Raw genomic sequence first — 27,394 nt, 5'->3', positions numbered from 1 at the left:
ATATTTAAAACATTTTTAATGTTTAATTTATTTCTGTGAATATTTGGCATTTTCCTTTTGCCAAATAACACAGGGGGTCTTTTTAAGATTAAAAGTGTTTTTTAAAAGTGCAAGTGATTTCTTAAAACAGCACCACAGTGTAGCATGACACATCTTGCATGTAAAATTGTCTTTAAAACTTTTAAAAAATAAAGCTAATTCTCATTAAACCACAGTACATTTTTGTTTCCATGTGTATGTGTTTACATCTGTTTATGCCCACCCAGCAGGTGTTGTGTTGCGTGCATCTAGGCCCCAGTCACACCCCCATCAGAGGGATTTATCCGGCCCACTGTGGCTTATTCTAATTACACAATGGGTGAATTCTCCTATTAATATCCATTTTCAATCTCGCTGAGCACTAAAAGGTCATTATCCCGGTCCCGAGAGTGTGCCACGCTCAAACGCAAGCACGTGTGGGCCTCAGCCAGCCTGGAGCTAAATCAAAGGGATTTACGTCGTCCAACGCTGTGAAATCATGTAGATCTGACAGCTCAGGGAATTATGGGTGATGGCTGTTGTACCGAACGGCAACTTTAATTACAGAAAACAGGCTCTCCGCCCGTGATAATGCTGAATGCAGACTTTTCTGATGTGTTTAGGTCAGGTTGCACACCAACAAAACGTTACACATGTTATGTATATTTCAGTATAATTTATTTTGAATATTTTTGGCATCATGTGCATAAACAGTCTTCATTTCACTACATGGTTTCATAATACAACAACCTCTGATTGTAGTTGAAGGTAGCGTTTAAGCAAAACAAATGTATCTGGTTATTTTGGGAGACCAGTTCAGCCACGGGAAAAAAATAAATAAAAAGGTCATTTGCAACATTTTTATTTCACAATTCAGACTCTGAGAAAAAAAAAAAAAAAAGAATTGCGAGAAATAAACTGAAACTTTTCTTGGAATTCCGAGTTTATATCGCGGAATTCTGAGTTTACATCTCACAATTTTGACTTTTTTCTCAGAACTCTTAAGTTTATATCTCGTAATATTGACTTTTTCTCATAATTTTGAGTTTAGCCTATCTCGCAGTTCTGGCTCTTTTTTCTCAGAATTGTGAGAAAGTCCTAAATGTGAGATTCAGAATTGCGAAAAACAACAACAACAAAAAAAAAATTATTTATGTTATCCTGTGGTGGAGACAAGCTTCCATAGGGCATGGTCGAGGCCTGTTGGGCACTGAATTTTAAAAAGAAAGACAGACAGGAAAAAAAGGGAAAACAAACTGCGCTGGTGCAGCAGGAATTTTATGGTTAAATGCGCTGCTAATTATGCAAGAAGAGCATAATAATGTACAAAATAATAATTTTAATCATTTAAATTCACATACAGGTGCTTGTGGGCATTCGGTTTAAGGTATGATTTCATAACAAAAGTACTTGTCTTATAGGGTTTCTTAAAAGCACAGGCTAGCGATTATTATCGATATTTATGGAGTTAATATCAAGCAGCAACATGGGTCCGGCCCATTTTTTTTCCTCTTACCTTAATGCATTTTAAATTATTGACTAGTTCTAAATTTTTTCTCTATTTATGTTTTTTTTTTGGTTCTATATGCAAGTATATTATTTAGCACTTTTTTTTATCCACAGTAACACTTAATAGTAACTTTCAATAATAACTTCAATAAGAAACATGCTTAAAGTGTGTAATTTCTGCGCAACAAGCAGCACCAAAATCGAATCGCAAAAATAATGATTGTTTTCCAACAGGTTTCCCAAATTTATCTGCCATCAGTTGGACAAACAGAGAGCCCCGCCCCCAAACTCAAGCCATTGGTAAAGTTGGCAAAGTTGCTATGTTGCAAAAAAGCAAATATTACTCTATCCTCTATTTAGTCTTTGTATTTAAGCTATCACCTTGAACAGATCAAGATTCAAACATGAATATTTATGAATGTTTCAGACACTGTGAATGTACATTAATTAATGATCTGTTGAGCATTTTGATATTATTGAAAGTTGCTGTAAAGTGTTACCAAATCCTGCACACCAAGGCAAAACCCGTCATGTCTTTAATGGCAACATTTAGTTTACCCAAAAATTACAATTCTGTCATCATTTACTCACCTTCACATCATCCCAAACCTGTACAACATTCTTTCTTCTACAAGACACAAAAAGGAGATATTTTTAAAAATGTCTGTTTTTTTTGTTTGTTTTTTGTTCATGCAGTGAAAGTCAGTGGTGTCCAAATGTTCGTTTTGGACCCCATTGGCTTTCATTGTATGGACAAAAACAGAAGAAGGTAAGTCATACAGGTTTGAAACAACATGAGATGAGTAAATGATGACAGAGTTGTCATTTTTGGTTGAACTATCCCTTTAAAGTCTCTACTAATCTGTAACTATCGTTTCTTCTTCTGTTTAAGAGATTTCCTTCGTTTGACGATCATCTCATATAGTTTGTCCATTCCTTCATGGAGACCCTCGCCAATGATGGCGCAGGCCGGTTGGACGTGGTACGTGGTGGAGGGACTCAGTTCATGGAGGGCCAGGTGTTTCTCGATCTCGGTGACTGTCAGGGATTTAGGGAGGTCCTGCTTGTTGGCGATCACCAGCAGAGGAGATCCTTGGTTCTCCGCGAATTTGGTGACTTTATGCAGCTCCGTCTTGGCTTCCTCAAGTCGGTCGACATCTACGGAGTCCACCACATAAATAATACCGTCCGTACAGCGACTGTAGGATTTCCACAAGGGTCTTAACTTCTCCTGCCCGCCGACGTCCCAGAAGTGACAGCTGATGCCTTTGGCGGTGCCATTGCTGAGTTTTATCTTCTCAGTGTTGAAGCCAATGGTTGGAACGGTGTTGACGAATTCGTTGAACTTTAACCGATACAGTACTGTGGTTTTACCGGCCGAATCCAATCCGAGCATCACAATGTGCAGGGACTGGAATGCTGCAATGTTGGAGAAACCGTTCCCCATCTTATGATAAATGTATAACAATCAATAAATCACATAGCAACCTTGCCTCTACAAGTATTTGAAAACCAGCTTGAAGCTTCCAGGCTCCCGATTCATTGGTTATTTAGCTTCCAAACTTGATGACTTTGAGATTGAAGGAAAGACCACCAGGTTATGATCCCATAAAGCGATCCATAAAACATGCACAGGAGAGGCACCTCAACGTGTCAACGGTCCATACTCATCCATGCAAACCCATCAAAGCATCCTTGATCTCCATTGCACATTAACTCAGGCAGGTATGCATGGTCGGTCTGGGAAGGGCGTTGGGTTCTCCTTCTGTTCAGATGATATGCTGTGCTGCAGACCGCAGACCTTCGTTTATCTCCTCTGTATGTTTACGAAGAGCCCGATCAGATTTCTTCCCCACGCAGCATAAATCCGAGACAGTAAGGTCAGGGAGCGAGGCGTTTCCTCAGTGGTGATAAAAACAAGCCGACAGTGAGAGTAGATGGAGGTTTCCCCGCTGTGCTCTGCCTCACACTGAAGCGCTGCTGCTGCTGCTGTCTGTGCGTGTGCATGAGGAATACAAATCTGTGTGAACTCCTCCCACACAGGGAAGCAGAAGCATGGAGATGCCAGTTCATAAAGTCACTTCACAACACCGCATGCAAAGCCACCCCTTGTGCATCATGAGACATGTTCAGATATATATATATATATATATATATATATATATATATATATAGACAGATATATATATATATATATATATATATATAAACTGTTTAATGCTTTAGCTTTTATATATTTATACTAATATTTTAAATATTTTTATATTTGTATTTTTTTATAGAACTAATACTAGTTTGTACTGTATAAAATGACTTTATATTAGTTTAAGGTTCTTAGGATTGTAATTACGATTTTAAAAACTCAATTGTGACGTATTTATTTTAAAGTAACATTTATTAAAATGTTTAAATTAGTATTATGGTGAGACATTTTAACCCATTAGACTCAATATATTGTAAAAATAAATAAATAAATAAATAAAATGTGAGTCTGCTGACACCTAGTGAAAAATATATGTATAACAACCTCTTTCACGAGTTCGCCTGCCCATCCAGTCCTGATGGTTAATGGTAAACGAACTTGGCTTGCTGTCCTCAATGGAGGCTCGAACCCGAGGCTCGGCTTGAGCTCCAAGTTCAACCTCCCCATTTTGGTACTACATAGAGGGAGAATATCAGAAATAGAGGAGGAGATTGGGAGGTGGAGGGATGCTGGAAGAATTAACGTTGGGACGGTGCAATGAATGTGGCTTATAGGCTCATAATGATGATTGACAGGACTGAATGATTAGGCTCCTCCCAAATCTACTTGGAACTTCATTTAAAATAATCTTGTAAAAATGTGTGCGTGTGTGTGAGTGTGAGTGTGTGTGTGTGTGTGTGTACTTGTAGCTACAGTTGTACTGTTGTCAGCAGATCAATGAAAACAAGCCATTTAGTAATTAAAGAGATGTAGTTGTGATTATAAAACTCAAATTTACTATTTGTTTATTGTTGTCGTTGTTCCTGTTATTATTCTGTGGGGGGAAAATGAATCATATACACACTGATATATATTAAACTATGAATAATTATAATATTTTGAAGAATTTTATTTATTTTGGGGGAATTATTACATAATCTAAATCAGGGTTCCTCAAATCTTTCCCTGGAGGGCCAATCTGCTGCAGAGTTTAGCTCCAACCCTGATCAAACTCACCTACCTGTGATTTTCTAATGATCTTGAAGACACTGATTAGCATGCTCATGTGTGTTTGATTGGGGTCAGAGCTAAACTCTGCAGGAGTGGGCCAGATTTGAGGATGCCTGATCTAAATGTTTACTCAGGATTGTTGACTGCCAAAACTGTAGTGTTACTTTTCTACCAGCAGATGTCAGGATTGCAGAAGTTAACTAATTTATTTACTACATGAGGACAAAAACTTTTTCATCCACATTAATCGGCATCCGTTTAAAATTAAAGACTGTTGTATCCATTAAACAACAACAACAACAACAGAAAAAAAATTACTTGGTGCTCACTTTGTGTTAAAAAAAGGTCACTTTCACCATAATTACTAACACCTGATGTTCATAATGTTAATTAGTTTTGTCATTTCTGACATTATTTTTAGATGACGGTTTACAAAGTCTCAGTTCTCACACAATGTACCTTACAGCACACACACAAAAAAGGCTTTAAGCTGACTGAATCCAGGCTGTCCGAGGAGAACGCATGTGTGTATGTGTGTGTAAGGATGTCAATACAAAAAGGATTTAGGGAAGAAAACAAAATAGTGAGTTCCTGCCATTCTGACAGTCCTCCAAGAGGAAGGAAAGGGCTCAGGAAGGAGTATGTGGGTCTTACAGAGAAGCTGGAATGGTTTATTGTGGCCGAACAATTCAATCCAGATCAAAGCCCGCTTCACATTTAAATGGTCCTCAAAGAAGAGCGAGACTTCAAAAATAAAATGCTACATACTAGCTGATATGTTCCAAAACCAAGCATGCTGCCTAACTATACAGCATTTTGAGTAAATGAAGATTTCAAAAGGAAACCAGCAATATTATGTTTCTTTCTAAGTTACTGTACCTCAAATTCTAAGAAATCCCAGAATGCATTACAATGAGTTCAGTGAAAAACAAATTCATTTGGCAGACTGAAAAAGCTAAGACAGGCTTTACACAATATTGCTGTGTGCTATGCGTTGTTGTTTAGAGTACCAAATTGTTAGCTTAGCTACATGCTAACATGTATAAGTAAGTAATTGTAATAGGCTTTATATCACAGAATTAGGATATTCAGTATGTTTTGTACATTTTAAAATGGACAGATTTTAGATGCTAATTGGTCAAGACCACATTAATACAACACAAATGTTAAACTAACTTTAAATGTCAAAGGTGACAATTTTGACCAGAATTAGCTTAATAAAACAATGTTTCAATGAGTCCTTCAATATTTTGATTATGTAGTAACATGAAAGCTGTAAGGTACATAAGGTGTGCTAATACAGTGTGCACCACATATCATACAATATAGTATAGCCTCTCATTCCTTAAATGTGGCATGACACATTTCAGTTATTCATTCAGAAGTTATTGACTCGTACAGGAAGTGAAGTAATGAGGAAGTGTTTTAAGACAGAGGACACTGGGACTCTAACTGCCTGAGGTTGCATCTTGTTATAAATGAGCTCAAACAGGTCCATGCCCTTTAGTCCTTCCTGTCCACTTCGACAGCTGCTCCAGCAGCCAGCAGTGGGGGAGAGAGATCAGGGGAATAGGACAACAAACACACACACACACACACACACACACACCACTTTTTCTATCCCTCGCTCTGGTACACACATACACACACACACACAAATGTGCCAAGGTGGTCTCATTTCTGTAAACAGCAACTATCATATCTGTCTACCCTATCTATCTATCTATCTACATGAAAATCAACATTACCTAACATACCTATATACCCATCATGTCTAAAATATCTAACATTGTCTATCTATCTATCTATCTATCTATCTATCTATCTATCTATCTACATGAAAATCAACATCTAACATACCTATATACCTATCATGTCTAAAATATCTAACATTGTCTATCTATCTATCTATCTACATGAAAATCAACATTATCTAACATAACTGTATACCTATCATATATGTCTAACATATCTAACATTGTCTACCCTATCTCTGTCTGTCTGTCTACGTATCAGTCTATCATTCTGCCTGTCTGTCTGTCTATCTATCTATCTATCTATCTATCTATCTATCTATCTGTCTGTCTAGTTTTTAACCCCTTAACTGTCACCCCCATTTTTGAAAATTCATGAGAAAGTGCACTATACAAACTTAAATTATTATAATTCATGAACGCTTTTTAATACAGACCTAAGGTTGGTCTCTTTTTAAAGAAGACAATTAGCAGATTACTACATAAGTGAAATCATTTAGTAAAATTAAAGTATTAAAAAGTTATAGAAGTTTAAAATTACTGTAAAAAAAACATATTATACTTTCTTTTATTTTATATAACATAAATATTTGAAAAAATAGTAAAAAATCCAAAATTGCTATAAAATTAAAGCCATATGTGTACATAAGTTGTGTTCCAAATTTGAAGTTGATATAAAAAAAAATGAGGTTCATATGCAATTTTTATTAGGCGTTATACCAAAAACAGCCACCGGGTGCCATTCAAACTCCATTTAATTTTTTTTTTTTTTTGATGCATTTCTGTCACAATTCTATCAATTTCTCTCTCAATATTACATCTATAACAAAATAACCAAATATGGAATCTTGAGACTCAGACCTTTCCGACGATATGTATTTTGTCAAGATTATAAAAAGTTTTGATTCTAAAAGACCATAATACATTTTGTAATATGACACCCCCGCTAAGGGGGAGGAGACTCAAAATGGTTTTCACAGGATGAATTTTGAGATCTTAAGCTTTCAAATGGTATATAACTTATGATGATAGCTAAAACATGTGATAGGGAAAAAGGCAAGGAAATAAAGACTTTTTGTGACAAAGGTCAGAACTCCTGTTATGATTATAGATTTATTGTAACAACAAAAAATGGTAATATATCTATTTAGGAGACTTAGACCTTTCCAATGATATATAGTTTGTCATGATTACATTAGGATTTAACTGTAATATAGTGAAGTAAAGTTAGGCGTCCCGTATACGGGACGGTGACAGTTAAGGGGTTTTAAAGTATTCAGCCTCCAAAAGGCCTATAAATCCTTCAAAATGGGGGCTTTGTAAATTTTGCGCACTTTCAGGCAAGATTTAACCAAACCTTTTTTTCCCTTCTAGTTGTACTGATGGGCAAATAGATTTAGAATAATCATATATATATTTTTTTTTTCTTTTCTTTCTTTGCATTAGAATATTGTATTTGATGATTTCATTTAAAAGTGCTAAATGTAAATAAATTTGATGGTACTAAACATGCAACTAAATCCAAAACTTTAACTCTAACTTTGGCCCTGTTTTTCCACATTCTTCAATAAAGCAAATTTTTCCACGGTAGGCTAAAACAGCGGAGGATTTTGGATCTTACAAACATTTCAAGCTGAATATTTCAGAGCTTTATAGATGCCAAGGGGACATAATCCTCAGGGTTAATAAAACTCCTGCTGCTCCTGAACATCTCGTGTTCTTTCCTCGCTATGGAAACCAGGACCTCCTCGGGGAGTTCCTTTGAGGTTCCTCAAAAAAACTGTGAGCAAACAAACCCTACCATTTCATATTTCTCTCCTTTTAAACATCCTCTCACCCTCTCAAATGTGAAGCGGCCTCTTACGGTAATGTGTTTTGACGTACAAATTTGCTGTCAGCAGAATCTTCTCATCTCCTTTCTGTTTTACCCACAAGAGCTCTTGTGTGAGGAACAGGTAGATGAGGAGCCGCATTAACATGCAGAGAGGGTGCGTAACCGAGCAACAGGCCTGAATGGGATGTGCTACTAATTGGTTTCTGCTCCCGTGAGGCTCATCGATTTTGTATTTGATAATGCTGTAAGATCAGCCAAGACACGATCAGCGTTCTTACATTAGATCAGGGTGATCAACCCTCTGGAACCAACACCGTATCAAATTAGATTTCTTTTGTATCTCAACTGTTTATGATAGCAATGCTAATGAAGCTATTTTGAGGCTACTTATATTTTAACCCTATACAGTTGTAGTATATTTGATACATAGTTTTCTAAGGACTTTGCATCACTGCCATGATCAATACTTTCCTGAAAAATCGTTATACGATCTCTATACAATTATATAATCTCTAAAATATCGTCTGCCCCCCAAAGTATTATTTGTTATTATATTCATATTATATTATTTTCAAAATGTCCGCCTCCTTGTCTTCTCCTCATATTTGCTGATTTTAATAAAGGCAAAAGTAATATTTTATATTGTTACTGATATATCAAAAATAATATTTTGAGAATTTTTCACCAACTTGCTTACTTCAGGGTTGCCAGGTTTTCACAACAAAACCCACCCAATTGCTACTCAAAACTAGGCTTATTGCGTTTCGAGGGGTCTCCCATAAAAATCGCATTCCGAGGGGTAAAATACACATTTTAAAATCCTGTAAACCTCTTTAAAATGTGCATTTCACCAGAGCCCTGCATTTCGGCCTGGGCCCGACGGGCCCCGACTTTTTTACGTCCCTAGGGCCGGGCTTCGGGCCAATTTTCACGTCATAGTTCAGACGAGGGCCGGGCCTCGGGCCTGTTTTAGTTTTCTCCTTATTTTTATATTTTAGACATTCATCAATTAGTGATGAAAAAAAATGCCGCGCTGGTGGAAACAACACGAGACCGTGCCGCGACTGTGAAGAGCGGCTCTACGGTGTTTAGTGTCCAGCAGCAGCGATCGCGCCGTCAACGCAGCTGTTAATAAAGCTTGCCGTAAAGCCCCACCAAAAGTAATTACCATGAATGTGTCCGAGGGAAATAGTAAGGAGATATTTGAATTACTTACTAATAAACTAGTGTTTTCTGTGTCAGTGTTGCATCAGTGTGGATTCATCTCCTCATTAGACGCGCCTTTAGAGAGAAGTGCATCTTCACGGATTATGATTATAATGAATGAGTTTTTGTTTTCGATTTGATTTTATTTCGTTAAGAAGTCATTTAAAGCTTTCTATAGATATATTTATCATGTCTGTGAGGCATGTATTCTCTGACTTTCGGTTCATTTTTGTGATATTGTGAGTGCACACAAATAGAAGTAGACCCTTTACAGTTCCAAATGATGTATTACTCTTACCTTTATGAGCAAAAATTACGGCCTATTTTAAGTTGTTTCCATTGAAAAAATAAAATAAAAAAATGCAATTGATTGCACTGGTGCTTCCGTTCTCCGCACAAACTATTGGATGCAGCGCACATTTATCTAGGTTTAACCTTTAAACATTGTTATATGCTTGAACTGTTTTAGTATATCTATAGATTTTATTTTAGGCAAGTCGTGATGATTTGAGAAGACTAAATTGATCAAACATGCTATGATCAGCCTGCCGGTCTGCCGCTGGCTGCTTGGTCGTTACTTTAAGAAAGAAATAACTTGTTTAACGAACAAAAAATGCTCCAAACGTTTTTCAAAATTAACTTAATAAAAAAAAAAAAAAAAAAAGAAATATAATCACTTTGCCATTACATACAAAACTGAACTATTTTAATAGCTGAAACATGAGCCGTTTTGGGAGAAGGGCTTGGGTCGGACTCGGGCCGGTAATTCTGACACGGGCCGGGCTATGGCCTGAGCATCTCGGACCAGGGCCGGGCTAGGGCCTAAATTTGAGGCCCGTGCAGGGCTCTAATTTCAGGGGCTAAATATCACGTTATGGGGTAACTTCAACCTGCGGCAACAGTGTTAAAGTATTCCAACTCCGCAGGAAAACCACAGACTTGGCAACACTGGCTTACTTGTTATTGCATTCATCACTAAATATTCTTGTGACCACAATTTATATTATTATATTATTAAAATGTATATATTATATATTGCAAATGTATATATTATGTATATTATATTAATATATTTATTATTATACATTTATATACACATACTGAAACATCTTTTGGACTACTACAAAACAAAAAAAAACTTAAGTGATTTTTGTTTTACAAAAAAACATTAATAATCTTTGTTTCATTTACAGCTTCGGGGACATGTTTTGTAGTGTAATTTTATAGCTCTTATTTATGTTTCCAATTTAAGGATTTTTAGGAGCAACATCGGAGACAAAACCCCTTACTGCTTGTCTTGTTTACAATCCTTTTCTTCACGTTTCTCTCTTTCCCAGCATCTCCCACACCATGATAATCTCTCTCGTTCTCTCTTTCACTCAGGTGTAATACGGTCCACCTGTTATCCACAAAGCTCGGCCGAGCAGGAAACTCATGTTTTTCACAACAGATGCAAGCGCACGCCAGAGACGCCGTCTTCCCCTCACCGGTCTGGAACTCATTATTCTGCTTCTGAAACAGATGGAATCAAGTTTGTTTGTGACGTGCTGAAAGTTATAAAGCGCTTCATACGTGACACAGTACACGTACTTTTACAATAAGGCCTTTGAAGTCGTTCTGTATTGCAAATACAGATAAATAGCTTTGAACACTGCATTATGTAATTTAGCAGACCAATGCTGCACTGACCAATTAACGACCAGGATCAATGGCTGGATCTGTTTTGTAACAGTATACTGCACTGCTGCCTGGTGTCTTGGGACTTAGCTTGCTAATTTTCCCTCTGCTTCGTGATTAACTTCATAATTAATTTTCTGTATGCACGGCGCTCATTGTCTTGGCACCTACCTCCAAGTCGAGAATGAATAAGAGTTTGGTTTAAGTAACATGTTTAATTGCCAGTGCCAAATTGTAATGAATCAAGCCAAAAACTGGAATGAGACCCTCAGCAATAATTGCTACTTTTCTCTATGGTGCAGCACTAATCTGAGGCAGGGTGATTCTCAGGAAACAATGCCATGTTCCTCTGCCTTTGTAACAATTTAGTATACTTGGAGTTCTTTTTATTGAAAGAATATACTTAACTGAATATAATGTAAAATGTACTCACCCTCAGCCCATCCAAATCCAAATGAGTTGGAGAAATTTAGAATTACATCACTTGCTCACCAATGGATCCTCTGCAATGAATGGGTGCCGTCAGAATGAGAGTCCAAACAGCTGATAGAAAAATCACAACAATCCACGCATCTCATGTGTGTTTGTAAGAAACAATTTTTTTTAAAGCCATTATAACTTTAACATTTTATGCATAATAACGCTTCCTCCAGAGAAAAAGTCCCCTGTTGCCCCCTGGTATATTTGTTTTGAACTATTATGGACTGTTTTTGCTTGTAAACGGTGCTCAATCTGTGCGTATTTCTCTCCTGATTCAGGTGAGATGACTTTTACTGGAGAAAGCAATATTATGGATAAAGAACTCATATTTTAGTTGAAAGCAACAGTTTGAAGTGAAAAAATATTTGTGGATTATTGTGATGTTTTTATCATTTGTTTGGGCTCTTATTCTGATGGCACCCATTCACTGCAGTGGATCCATTGGTGAGCAAATGTTTTTTTTATTTATGCATTTGTTTTTTCTGTTTTTTACCAAAAATCTAATCATTTTTTATACTAATCTTTAACTCTTTAAGGAATGTATCAGGTTTCATCAGAGGTTATTTTATTTTTCATTATAATGCGTGAAGGGTATGAATTTTAAATTACTGCCACAGGGTAGAAATAATTTTGCTTTTCATGGTTAGTAATGATAAATAATTTACTTTGCAAAACTATGACTACATGATAGGTTTAGAGATGGGGTCCAAACTTCAATGAGAACTAATTTTTAAGTCGACTTTTGTTCAGAATCCATTTCCATGTGATCAAAGACAAATATCAGTCTCTGTTTGACACAGACAGGCTTCAGACCTCGGCGAAACATCGTTTCTACACTCAAAGTCACAACTACATATCCCCTGAAGGACAGGACACTCTACTGTGCCACATCTCTCCACAGCGTATGACAAATCAAAGCATGTCACATCAGTCCAAAACCCAACGGGAGCCAAACACAGCATGGAATACATATTTAATCAGCTGATATGTGAGTGGCCTAAAGGGTTGTCCCAGTGACAGACTGCAGGCACAAGAGAGCTCATTTATCTCACACAGATCGAGGGAATTGAAAGAAATACCGGAGTGCATCACAGATCATTTTTTTCCCAAGTCCGCCAGCCTTATGACCTGACCTTGGGGAGTATTTCTCAAATTAAAACCAAATGAGATTAGACTGAATTCTTTGTTGCTGCAATAGAGCGTAACAGCGACCACTCACATTTTCAGTGACCTTGCTTCTAGTATTATTCTCTTTTTTCCCCCATATGGTGTTAAGAAAATTCAGTAAAGAGTTTCAAGCACTGAAGCAGCCAACAAGCAAAAGCATTTTGAAATCAAAAAGAAGACTGAGTACTTTTTATTATCGTTATTAGTAGTAGTAGTAGTATTATGACTGTTACAAGACTGAGTAGATTTTATCATTAGTAGTAGTAGTAGTAGTATGATTGTAAGTTTAAAACAATATAATCAAAATATTGTCATATTTACTATAAAATAAGAAGGCAATATTATTGACTTAGTCAAAAGTATTGATTATAAAACAATATATTTAAAAATTTAAATGTACATTGATTGTACACAAAATATTTCAATATTTTTTTAAACGAATTATTTTTTTTACTTTTTGTTTACTTTAGTAACAACAATTACTTGTTGGTCCATCTTTCTTATGATTATGCTTATTGTAGTCAAAATTTGGTGATTAAACAATACTCGTAAAACTGTTAATGCATTACAATAAGGTTCTGTATATTAACATGAGCACATAATGCAATTTATTTTAAGCAAATAAAGACAAATCCATAAAATATCTTGTTTGTTAGATGTTTTGGAGCTGGAGATTTTGATTCCTCTGTTTACCCTACAACCTGATTGCATTATTCTTAGGGCATACATATAATCTTCCTCCATCTCAAAAGGATGCTTTCCCATCATGAAATGATGCAGTTTTCCAGGTGCATTTCTTTTCATACCATTGTCACCAAGCGTTTGCATGTGCTGTGTAATTATGGAAATAAGCTCTGTCGGGCCAACTCAGCGAGCACGATCTGGACACCTCGTGAAATTGAAATGAGTTAGCATCGCTTGCCTGCCACAAATTTAGAAGATATGAGTTCAGATTCAAAAGGATGCCAGAAAAGTGAAAGGAGATGCTTGTTGTGTTTTACTGCACTGAAATACATTTGCGATTATGAAATGGTCAAAGCTGTTAAATGTGAACCGTTTCGGTCCCACTTTATATTAGGTGGCCTTAACTACTATGTACTTACATTTGAATTAATCATTTGGTACAATAAACTTATTGTGTACATACATGTTTTTACATTGTACTTATATTTTTTTAAATACCTATATGTAATTACATCTGTAATTACATTTATAATTACACTGTTGACCCATCCCTTACACCTTAACCCACCCTTAAACCTACCCATACCACCAAACCTGTCCCTAACCTTACCCATATCCCACCTCAATAGCAGCAAAAGTGTTTTGCAATATAGTATGAACACAATAAGTATATTGTACTTATTTTTTGATGCAAGTACATAGTAGTTAAGGCCACCTGATATAAAGTGGGACCACCGTTTCTTCTGAAATGAAAGTTCTTAGAAATACAAAAATAAATCGAAATTGTCCTATGTCCCTGGTCTTATTGTGCACAATCACTCATAATATTGTTAAAATATGTTCATAATTTTTCATCTAAAAGTATATGCAATACAAATATACAGTGGTCGTACCATGGTACAGTGATCGCATCAGATGACAACACAAAGTTTTCGAACCATATTAATGTACCATATATCTACAAAGTACTTCAAATAATCATAGTGCAAGTACAAAAATAAGGTACCATGGTAAATGAGCAAAAAAAAAGAAAGTATTTTCATGGTATATTTCCCCCCCAAAAAAAGAACTTTATTGTGCTTGCCTAAAGATAGATAGATAGATAGATAGTATGACTGTATGACCAAAAAAATAAATAAATAAATATTTATGTCTAAAAACAAATGTGGTATACTTTTTAGTAGTGTACATTTACACCTAAATATATATTTAATGCATAAAATGAAGTCCTGCCCTTCATTATTTACCATTGCATATTCCTTTTTACTAGCAAATCTATCACATTGCAGAAGTTAAATGCCTTGTGAATATTGTTTAATGCTATCTAAGAACTTTCATTTAATTAATCGGTTTGGTTTTCATTCAGCTGTATTGTTAATGTTTGCACCTTTCACTGAGACGATGGATTCATCCCCACAAAGAGGAGCAGGAGAAGGATCTATTGATTTATTCTTCTAACTGTTATCCGTCCGCTGCACTATGCGGGATGAGGAGATGTTAATTAAAAGGCTTTACTTCAACAGCAAGAGCAAGTCGAGCTCGCTCTCTTTCATATTAACTTTCCATTCCGAGTGCGTTTCTTCCACCTGCACTTAATTTACCTTCAGCACTTCCTCACAGGACTAACCGTCCAAACAGGAATATGAATAAGACAGTCCCAGCGATCAGCTGCTCCCTCAGGAGACGTTTCGGCTGTTTTACTGCAAGATTGGGTACTAAACTAGGCTGTTTACTCACCTTTCATTGCCGCTATGAGACAAACGGGTGTTAATGACTCACACGATGCTGGGTATTCAACTCGGAGAAAGGAAATTTAAATTCGTCCCCTACCTCAGGCTGTGTGTAAATGAGTGTGTGTTCGCGCGCGCGTGCGCGCTTTTGTCCTTTGAAAGGAAACCGTTACTCCTCACAAACTGCTGACAAGCAGCTGTGTGTATGTGTGTAGAGGGTTGTCATAGAGACAGCGCAGTATTAAAGGTATAGAAAGCGATTACCGGGGAAACGTATGCTTCAGGTTTCCTACGTGTTGAAATTATGAGCCAAAGGTGAATAAACACAGTTTATATAACGGATAGTTCCGATCCTTGATTCTGATTGGTTGAGCCAAGTTCGAAGCCGTTGTAAATTTGACTACAAACCTTCACCTTTGTTTACTTTGTGTGTTGCTTGGCAACCACTTTGTTCCAACCACAACTGTTTCTGAGGAACTACATTGTTTGGTGGAAGAATACTGTTTTTTTTATTAATATCAGTACTCTGTTTTATTTTGTGAAACCTTACAAAGTATATGGAATAACCGTTTTATAAAAGCAATAAGCCCCATGAAGCGTGGTTTACAGTGAATTTATAACAGCTAAGGGGGTCGCGGAGTGCCTAAAACCCCCTTAGCTGTTATAAATTCACTGTAAACCATGGCTTCTTGGGACTTATTGCTTTATTAAAGTTTGAAAAGTGGGACTTTAGCATATTAGCATAAATGCTAATGTGAAGGAGCACTCTGTAATTTTCTCCCCAATTAAACGTTTTACACATTAAGACACATTAGAATGCATTAAAAATGTCACTTTTTTTTTTCAAACATTTCATATAGCCTAAATACATATATGAATATAAAAATACCATTTGTTTCTTGTGTCAAACTTCAATCAAGAAACAAATTGAAAAAAAAAAAACAGAAAAAGATGTTTTTGTTCTCTTGAATCTTTTCAAAAATAGCCTACCATTTTATTTTTAAAACGTAATGGAATTTTGAAATTGTGTTTTAAAAATTTTACGTAAATGTTTTTAAAATCATTCTCCAGGTGTAATCCCAGGATGGTAGGTATAATAGTACAGTAGTACAGTATAATAAATACAGCATAATACATTATCTACAGTGTGGCAAGAGTAGGCTATGTCCATGTACATAGTATTCGAAAAACAGTAGGCGAAAAGTACACAGATGACTTACTTCCGGCAAGATTCTTCAGTGTGCATTTGATGGATACTTTACAATTCCATGAGGCCACAGGAGAGGATTTGTGAATGGAAGTGAAGCAACGCAACTGACCCTGTAGGTCACATGACCATGACATGGCGGATGTAGTGCATCCAAATTTCATTCATACTACCCATATTCATACTGTATAGAACCACTGATCTATAGATAGATCATATTTTTTGTGAAAAAAAGTTGTGAAGTAAGTTCAAACTCAAATGCAATACATACAGCAGCCTATGTGATTTCGGACACATCGATGAAGTGGGTTGCCTCTTGGAGGCTGCTATTTTGACTAACGTGGGTTACTACAAAACTGATCCCTGTAGGTATTTTATCTCACACCATTTAAAACACAAATCGAATCAAGTCCACATTATTTTGAGACCTTCACTGTGTATTAGTTTTTTGTTCAGCTTCTTTAGAAAGCCATGACCTCTTTAGCCAATCAGCCTCAAGCATTCACCCATATCCTGGCAACCATGTGGAATGTTTCCCTGCATCCCGCTGTGTGGCCTTGCCACATCGCCGTGGATACGCACAAGCTCTCAGTGTCAGCTGCCCATTGTGATGCGTAATGCATTGCTGGGATGCTTAATTAACCTAATTTTTGTAGTGGATGCCTGTGACAGACAATTATGTCATCAGAATGATGTATGCGTTTGATCATTAGCAGGAATGCGAGCTTATTAAAAGGAAGGGAGTCACATGACAGGAATATATTTCAGAAAGAGCAAATGAAAACATCATGATTTTGTGTGAAAGAAAACAAGAATTTGGGGTGTTTATTTGGATCCATTTCCATTGAATCAACAGTTTATCATTTCAGCAACTTGTTTTGCATCTGCGCATTTATTCATTAAAGAAGAGCCGTTTAATTCTTTCTCATAGAAGTTAGGCTTTGAGTTAATCTCTCGAAAACATGTCCACATCACATTTTTATGCCATTTAAGGACAATTTGCCTCACATACATTCTGATTTGCAAAAGGTGTCCTGACATTTTAATTTAATTTTTTTTTTTGTTTTGTTTTGTAAATACGGAAATACAGTGATTTTATAATAAATATATAAAATAAATAAAAATAAATCATTTTAATGTTTCCCTATAAGTCCTTATGTGTGTGTGTGTGTGTGTGTGTGTATATATATATATATATATATATATATATATATACAGTGGGTACGGAAAGTATTCGGAAAATATATATATATATATATTATAGTTAAAGATGATCAGTGTGTCTCAAAATAAGTTTTTATGTAAGAAAATATAATTTCTTCTTTGATATGATTTGGACATGTTCTTAACATGTTTTGTGAGATTCACCTGTATTTTAAGATAAGGAAAACCTAAAATTCTGCTATCTACGTCAAAGAACGTTAGATGAAGATGAAAGAAAATTGTTAACGGGAGTCAGGGGAATATTTGTCAATTTGCTCTGTTTCTAGCCATAACAAATCTATCACTGACACTTGACATGATAACTGTAGACATCACAAACAATGAAATCAATCACATCAGAGTCCTCGACACCTGTGAAAGACCTAAATATTTACTGCAGGGACTCCAGCTGTTCAGGCTGTGGTTGTTCCCTTAATTTGTTTTCATTTTAGTAATTTAAAACACTTCACTGTTGTCTACTGCAGTCAACAGTCTTCTAAATGATTTTTAAGTATGTAACACTAATTGCCTGTGACTGCTTATTTATTTATACCCTAACTAAAACTATCCTAAAAAAGGTATTAAGGACACAAATGTTCATTAAAATATTAAGTGAATTAAGTGTCAGCCACAAAATATTGCACCTAATATTTAAGTAAAGCTTAAAGTCATTTTTTTTCAACCAGAAATACAATAATTGACTCACATACTTGTCATTCCTACATGACATTCCTGTTCTTCCATGGAATACAAAGCTCTTTTATAAAATGGGCACTGAGTACTTCAAGCTTAAAAAGTGCACAAAAGCACCATAAAAGTATCATACAATTACTCCATGTGACCCGTACATTATTTATAAATATCTTCTGAAGGCATATGACAGCTCTGTGTGAAGAACAGACTGAAATTTCCCTCTTTATACTTACATTACTGTGAACAGGTGTTTTGTATCATAGCTGTTATTATATTGTGCAATTTAGCACAGCTGGAACGCTGTATCGACCAGTTAGCATCCAGGACTGGTCCTACCATTTATTCATAAAGGATCATATAGCATTTGTGGTTTGATGTGTTTGCTCTGCATTTATGTCTTCATTGACTCTAGTCATCGCACTTTTCTTCTTTAATTATGATTGTAATAAAACGGACTTGGTTTTATAGTGCCCATTCGCCTTTCTGCAAGCTTGTAATTAATTTAGCAATTTAAATATAGTGTAAATTGATTTTTCACAGTCAGCTCTACTGAAGTGCTTAGGGATGCAGAAAGCTGCTCGCAGACTGGGCGGAGGTCAGAACCAAAGACTGCAACACTCACACTGAAGGACAGACTCTTTAAATGCATAAAACTCAAACAATCCGAGTTACACACTAAGGTGGTCATAATATCGTAGGGGTGGGTGATATAAGCAAAATTTTATGTCATGATTTACGAAAGCTTGACAGAGCAACAGTAACTAAAGGATTAGCAATTCTAACATTTTAAAATAAGATTTAAATTAAGAAAAAAAATGTACATTGTGACATGACAATTGTGAGAAATTGTTGCATTTATGAACACTAGTTCATAAGAATAAAGTCCCAATTGTGAGACAGTTGCAAGAATACAAATTTATGTTGCAACTGTGAGATAAACGCAATGATATTAGTCGCAATAAGAAGTCACGGTTGTGAGATTTAAATTCACAATAATGAGAAATATTTACAACAACAACAAATGAAGTCGCAATTGTGAGAAATAGTTGCATTTTTGAACAATAGCTGCAGTAATGAGAAATAAAGTCCCAGTTGTGAGATAGCAGCAAAAACACAAAATGATGTTGCTATTGTGAGAAATAGTCGCAATAATAGGAAATAAAGTCACGACTTGAGATAAAAAGTCACAATTATGAGAAATAGTTGGAATAATAGTAAAATAATGTCCCGTTTGTGTGACAGTTGCAATAATGCAAACTGACGCTGCAATTGCGAGATATACGGTCACAATTATGAGAAATAGTTGCAATGACAGCAAATGAAGTTGAAATTGTGAGAAACTGTTGCATTAATAAACAACAGTTGCAGTAATGACAAAGTGTGAATTGTAAGGCAGATGCAATAATGCCAAAATGACATAGCAATTGTGACATCGCAATCATGCGAAATAGTCTCAATAACAAGAAATAGTCACAATTGTCAGATATAAAGTTGCACTTTTGAGAAAGTTGCAACAATTATAAATAGTTCATAATCGCAATAAGAATAGAGTGATAACTTGAAATGAATTCATAATTGTGAGACAAATAGTCGAAAAATTGTCAAAATAAAGACAGAACTGACAAATCTAACAACGTTCTTTAAATTTACAGCTGCTTTATTGAATCCATGGGAACAACATGGGACAGCATGTTTAATTTTTTTGCTTGCTAAACATTTGGCTGCAACTAAGACAATTTGTGAATTATAACTTTTTAAACAGTTACTTCAAACATCTCAAAGAGCTAACACAAAAACAAGTTATGAATGTGACAGAACTCTATATCACAGAATATATATTTTAAATACATACATTCACTTTTTCCCTACATGCTGTTCCAAAAAAACAGCACAAAATCTCCTTGACATGTACAGGACGTAAAATAAATGATTATTCAAAAAAAAAAAAAGGTAAAAGAACATAAAAGTCTAAAAGTGGAAAAACTGTAGGTACAAAAAAGACAAATGTAGAACAAAAAATCATCATAGACAAATAAAATCATGCTATGATCTGTTCATTTATTCATCTGACTGCATTTGTTTTTACTTGACAAAAGCACTGAACGAATGACTCACAATTGAAACTAAAGAACACTGCAATTTAATACCTAGTACAATGTGCGATATCTGGTCACACAAATGCAAACTTCGCAAATTTTGCAAAAGCTTGAAGGGATAAAACACATGGGCCACAGTCTGAACTTACCATCTCATTAACAAGCCATATGCTCCTTCTTCTCATGTAACCGCGTTTCGTGTTTCTAGTAATCCGTCTTCTTGTGCAAAGCAACTGAAGCAACAGATCAGTGGAATAAAATCACAAATGTGGAAGGCTTGAGTGTTTGGCAACGAAATACAGAATATCCAGACCAAGACGAACATGGGTAAAAGTGACGTCACAAAATAGACTTTCATTTTCAGTAATGAACAAAGATGTAATCTGCTTTTTTCTGAAAAAAACTGTTCTTGAAAAACGCCAAAGTGATCGTAAAAATTTCCTTTGTGCCATCCGGTATAAAAAAATATAGATATCGCAATGAAGAAAACTGATAAAAATGCCTTCGGAAATCTCGAAAAATAGCTACACTTAAAACACTCTGTGTTTTGGCTTTATTGGCTTTCCGCATGCCCTTATATGGACGTGGGTGGGTACAGGAAGTCCTCACGGCGATTGGATTGAGGTAAACTCACAGCTGACGGTGATGTAGAAAAGTGTACATCCGCTAAAAGTTCAGTACGGTCTTCTGAGGTGATGTTGAAACTGAATTGTGAGGAGGTGGAGCTAAATGGCAAAGTCATCCTGAGGGGCGGGGCTAAAGGCGGAGCTTCGAAGCAAGTCGAGGCAATTGACAAGGATAAGCGTGCCGGTGAGGTGTTTCCAGCGTTTGGTGATTGGATTCTTCATCCGGTCCAGGCCCATGTGCAGTTCGTGGATGACGTCGCGGTAACTGTCGCCGATCTGAGCGGCCCACGTCAACAGGAAGTCGTAGGCTGGTTTCCACATGGCCTAAAATGGAGATCAGATAAATGGAGATTATATCATCTCATCGAATTCACGAATATGAACTGGACTCTTCTATACTGAAAGGAGGTTTTGTGTCCTCACCTCACTGTCCACCATCCCGGTTTTGTCTCTGTGTGGAGCCTCGTAGGCCTCCATTTGTTGCTTGGATACGTGGGCGAGTTTTTCGGCGAGTTCCCTCCAGCGAGGCGCCACTTCCACTGCCGTCGTCAGCAACACAAAGTCCATTATGAGTCGGGCCACCAATCCCTGACAATCGATCTTCAAAAGCGCCTGAGTAAGAGACAGAAAGAGGAACATTTTTAAAGCATCTACAAACATACCAGAAAGGCCAAAAATGTACATTTACTGGAAGAAAATATCATCATTATCAGCTTCACACAAAGGTTGAGATATTGCACTGCAATTTCACGAATATTTTAAGTCACACTTGACCTTAAACGTTTGTCTTTTAAATGTATATTTCACAAGCAACACCATTAACATTACTGCTGCCCTCTGGCCCTGCATAAAATGCTCATTACATCTCATAATGACACCATTAAATAGATTCATTAGAACGGTTATTAGGATAAGGCTCGTTTCTATAGGGTGGTATATTGAGGTCTTCAAAACATGACTGGAGATCTTTCTAGCACCATAATACACAATAACGTATTGACACAAATAGGCCTGATGGGTTATTTACCATGTAACTGGATTTCTATATAACGTGAAGCTCTTTTTACATATATGCCAGACTTGCCATTCATAGTATTTGTTTCATATAATAAACACATACAATACTTTTCTAAAGTTTAAGATCAGTGAGATTTCTCTTATGTTCACAAGGGCTGCATTTATTTGATCAAAAATTCAATAAAATCAGTAATACTGTAAAATGGTATTACAACTTAAAATAACTGTTTTCTATTTTATTATATTACAAAGAGTAATTTATTCCTGTGATGGTAAAGCTGAATTTTCAGCATCATTGTCTTCAATGATGAAGCACTCCAAGTCTTCAGTGTCACATGATCCTTGAGAAATCATTCTAATCTGCTGACTTGCTCCTCAAGAAACATTCTGATTATCAATTTTGCGCTGTTTAAAATATTTCTGTGGAAACTGTGAAACTTTTGTTTTTTCCAGGATTTTAAGATAAAGTTCAAAATAAATATTTTCTAACATTATTAATTTATTTTGATCTGTCGCTTTTGATCAATTTAATGCATCCTTGCAAAGCAAAAAATTATTAATTTCTTAAAAAAAACAATAAAAAAAAAACGTACTAACACCATACTTTTAAAAGTTTTTTTAAATGTATTTTTCTGTATAAATTATTAATTTCATAAATATTTTATAATATATTATAAATGTATATTAATTTTAAGTAAATAATATAAACCATGATCCATTTCCTTCAGGATTATTTGATGAATAGAAAGTTCAAAAGAAATATTCTGTAACATTCTAAATGTATTTTGATCAATTTTACTTAAAAAAATAAATAAAATAAATTACTGACTCCAAACTTTTCAAAAGTATTACTTATTTTTCTGTCTAAATAACAAATATATTAATTTTAGAAATGTATTAAAATATTTTATACTTTAAATATTTATAAACTTTTTCTATATAATAAATATAATACACTAAGGACCATATATATTCATGCAAAACAGCTTAAAATTAAAACAGATAAGTTAAAACCAGCCAGTAATAACACACACACTCACATTCCTCCCAGCACACACACACACACACACACACTGTAGAACGTGATCTAACCTCCCACAGGAGTGAAATCTGATTGATGCCAAGTCAAATGTGTTTTAAAATAAAAGTCCAGGTGTGGCAGGAGAACAACAATACCTCCAGTCATTAAACAAGAATAAATAAGCTACGTAAGAAAAAAAAAGCAAGGTCAGGAATTTGTAGTCTTTTCTCTGTGGCCTCCACGGATGAGTGACTGAACCCTTCAAAGGACTCGACCGACTCAGTTTCCTGCCACACACACAAACACAGTCATGTTTGGAATGAAAAGGGACCCCTGGGGTCCGGCAGAATGGAGCGGTAATCCCCGCTCTCCTTCATGCTTGATGCTGAAGAAGGGAAGAGAGGGAAGAAAAGTACAACTAGAGCCGCGGGAGAATTTCAGTGAGATGACAAGATGTATACAATCATGAGAACAGCCTCCCTGTTGGGTAAATAAAGTTGATGACTTACTTTTCATAGCATTATGAGATACTGTACTGTAAGTGAGGCGAGGGAGGTGGAAACTTCCGGAAGAAGGGAGTATGGCTTCAAAAGCGCGATAAAGCTGTGAGGCGACTTCAGATTAATTCCCCTGCAGCACTGAGGAATCTTTTGTTTAAGCAATGCATAAATATTCTTTACCGCAACTTCAGAAAGCTTCTGTAAATCTAAACGTAAATGACAGGTACTTTAGTCTGAGGGAAAAAAGCCAAGACAATGCTCACAGAAGTAAAAAACTGGATTTTTGAATAGGCACCACAATACAGTTTATATATACAACTATATTTAACTTTATGAAATATATAATATTAAAATATTTTAATATTATATATATATATATATATATATATATATATATATATATATATATATATATATATATATATATATATATATATATATATATATATATATATATATATATATATATTATATATATTTTATATATTATATATATTTTATAAAGTTAAATATAGTTGTATATATAAACTGTATATTTAAATATTAAAATATTTATATATATATATATATATATATATATATATATATATATATATATATATATATATATATATATATATATATATATACACACATACATACACACACACACACACACACACACACACACATATATATATATATATATATATATATATATATATTAGACATCTAATTAGATATTCTAATTTGAATTAAAATTGAATTTTCATATTTAATTTATATTTTAATAATTTTACTTTTATAAAGGCATTCATATAGTCATCAATATAATATATTTTAAATATAATTTAATTGCATCCTACGTATAAAATTATATACAGTACACACACACAAATGTTTATTTTTATATAAACACATACATATACACACACTCACTCACTCTCACACACACACACTTTATATTTATATTAATTGAGTTTTCTTTTGTGAAGTGTTTGGAAGCCCGATTGTTTCCTGCATTCTAATGGCTAATTCCTGCCTGGTCTGCTGACTCCTTGCTGCCTAAAAGAGACTTGGTCATCACTTCCTGCTTCAGCCTTGTGCTCTCTTGCTGTGTTTGCTCTATCTGACTTTGCCAGTTAGTTACAAACCGTGTTAGTAAGACAGAGTATATTTGTGTGTGTTTAGTTGAGTGTTCGCTTGTGAGAGATTGATTGGTTTTTTGTTAGTTTGCTTTGCCCATTTATTCGTAATACTGACTACCGCCTGTTCTTTGACTTTGATTCTGGATTGCCCCTGTTTTTACCTTGTTCGATTACTATTGTAAATAAATGTATATAATAATATTTTGGGGAGGGAGACCGACGACATTTTTGTTGGAACCTTTTATTGATTGTTTTTTTGGACAGGGAGTTAGGAAGTAATTGTATTTTTAATTTATTTTCTTTTGTGAACTAGGGAATTTAGAGGTGCGAAAATTAGTTTGCTTTTGTTTGTTATTTTGGCCTTGTCGGCTCCCAAAGCTAAAATACCCACAGTTGTATCGTGTAAACCATTGTTTTCATTAAAATACTATTCGTTCGCGTTTTCAAAACAACTCTTATGTGTCATATTCTCTTTCATGTTGTGCCTTCACCCTAGGCGGGGTGTGACATGTAATACATTTACACACATCAATATCTATTTTCATTTTTAATTAAAAAAATTAATAAAATCATTATTTAAATAATTAAAATTAATATAATTATTGATTATTAAAATAAATGTATGTGCACACACATACACATTTACACACAATATATCTTTTTTAATTTTAATTAAAAAAAAATATTTGAATAATTTTAATACAAATGTCTTTGATTTTATATAGGTATAGGCACTGATAATAAAATATAGATGCCTATATAAATAATTAAAAATGCAACACACACTTATACATATATGCATTTACATATATTTATTCTCTTGCGATCGCATCCGCATATCTGCTGTGATAATATCTGACACCACAGGACGCAAATAGTCTTTTGTATGAATGCCGTAATGCTTTTCTGGAAAAGTAATTTCCATCTATTCCTTATTTCTCTGAGCTCTTCTCAATCTTTCTCAATCTTTCTCTCTCTCTCTTTCAGCACACTTTAATTTTATTGTGGGCCAATCCATGCCTGATCTTCCAGGCAAACGCCCTCGCTGCATTCTCGGCCAAGAGAAGACTCTTGTTGAAAGCACCCAAGAGGTCTGCTGAATCCTGACATTTGGGATGAGATGGCAAAATGTCACAGTCATTAGAGGAAAAAATACGCTCAGTCAAACAGCCCCGGGTAATTTTCTTTCTAGCCAAATGGCTTTGTAATTTATTGTTGGAAGCCTCACCTCGCATAAATGTTTGCAAGAAATATACAGCACTGCATTACTTCTCCTAACAACATCCCAGCTAACCTTTAATCAATGACAGATGAATCTTTCAGATAATTACTTGCAAAGATTTCAAATATGCAATTGTATTTATGTAACCTCTACAACATATTGTAAACCTTTCTAAGAAGATTGCTTCAAATTTACAGACTGTATGTTTTTGATTTTGCGAAAAGATCAGAGTCATTAACTGGGAATCAGAGTACATGGGCAACACAGTTCTTTGTTTTGATTCACTAAAAATGACCGGCTCATAAGAGTCTTTCATTCAGGAATCAGACTAGACCAGTCGTTTTTTTTTCTCAAACAAGGCCTGGTTCATAAGAGTAATTTGTTAGGGAATTTAACTACACCGGTCGCAATTTATGTCTTATATTTGCTAAAAAGAATCGCCTCAGAGCCATTTCTTGAGGAAATGGAGTAGACCAGTTGTGCGTATGAGGACAACATCGTTTATGCTATACTGTATGTTATGATTCAAGATCTGGTTCAAAAGAATCATTAGTTGTGGCATTTTCGATAAACTATGTTTTTAATTCGCTAAAAAACTGGTTCGTAAGAATCATTTATTCAGGAATCGGACTACACAGGTCATGCTTTATGTTTTTGATTCACTAAAAAAAAAAAACAACTGGTTCATAAGAATCACTCCTTAAGGCATTTATTCATTGGTCGCTTTATGTGCCTTTGATTTTATAAAAATCATCACCTCTTAAGAGTCATTCCTTCCAGAATCAGACTATATCAGTTGTGCTTTTTGTTTTGAATCAACCAGTTCAAAAGAGTCATTAGTTCGGGAAGTAAACCACATTGGTGAACTTTATGTTTAGTTTGATTGGCTAAACATAATTGGTTCATACGAATCATTTGTTCAAAAATCAAACTACACTGGATACAGTGGTTATGATTTTGATTCACTAAAAAATCTGGATAATGAGAGGCATTTGCTTGGAAATCTGACTACATTGTTACATGCTTTAACTCACTAAAAAGATCTGGATCAAAAGAGGCGGATCCTGGTATGGTAGAAAAATAAGAACTGTTTTTACTACATCAGTTACAATGTACTGTATATCTTTGATTTGCTAAAAAGAATCATTTCATAAAAGTCATTTCTTCAGACTACACCGGTTGTGTGGTTTGTTTTTAGTCACAAATAGCAAAAAGAAATTGCTAAAAAGAATTGCCTCAAAAGAGTCATTCCTTCAGGAATCGTACGGCACTAGTTGCACTGCTTGTTTTAATTCAAAAACTGGTTCGTAGTAATCATTTGTTCAGGAATACTACCACAACCGTGCTATAAAAAGCTGGACCACACAGGACTGGATTTGAACAGTAATGTGAAGAACTGTAGGCGCTATTTATTACTTTCCCCTTGTCAA

The 27,394-nt window shown here is 35.1% G+C and overlaps 2 protein-coding genes across 3 annotated transcripts in view; both read right to left on the bottom strand.

Annotated features, from left to right (window-relative positions):
- Positions 1-691: 691 nt before the first annotated feature.
- On the bottom strand, positions 692-3,641 carry arl4ca (ADP-ribosylation factor-like 4Ca). Its single transcript, XM_058762168.1, has one exon. It carries the CDS (start codon positions 2,972-2,974, stop codon positions 2,396-2,398), a length of 579 nt encoding a protein of 192 aa, XP_058618151.1. The 5' UTR covers positions 2,975-3,641; the 3' UTR covers positions 692-2,395.
- A 15,745-nt stretch (positions 3,642-19,386) lies between these two features.
- Positions 19,387-27,394, bottom strand: part of sh3bp4a (SH3-domain binding protein 4a) — a 39,390-nt gene continuing 31,382 nt past the window's right edge. For both annotated transcript variants that reach the window (XM_058761356.1, XM_058761358.1), the window contains exons 4-5: positions 21,501-21,689; positions 19,387-21,401 (exon numbers count right to left, since the gene is read on the bottom strand). In XM_058761356.1, the coding sequence (XP_058617339.1) occupies positions 21,177-21,401; positions 21,501-21,689 (414 nt within the window). In that variant the 3' untranslated portion in view covers positions 19,387-21,176. The remainder of the gene's footprint in view (positions 21,402-21,500; positions 21,690-27,394) is intronic.

The sequence above is a fragment of the Onychostoma macrolepis genome, chromosome 22, assembly GCF_012432095.1.
Source record: "Onychostoma macrolepis isolate SWU-2019 chromosome 22, ASM1243209v1, whole genome shotgun sequence".
Lineage (NCBI taxonomy): Eukaryota > Metazoa > Chordata > Actinopteri > Cypriniformes > Cyprinidae > Onychostoma > Onychostoma macrolepis.
The sequence above is the reverse complement of the archived record's forward strand: the minus strand, read 5'-3'. Positions and strand labels throughout refer to the sequence as shown.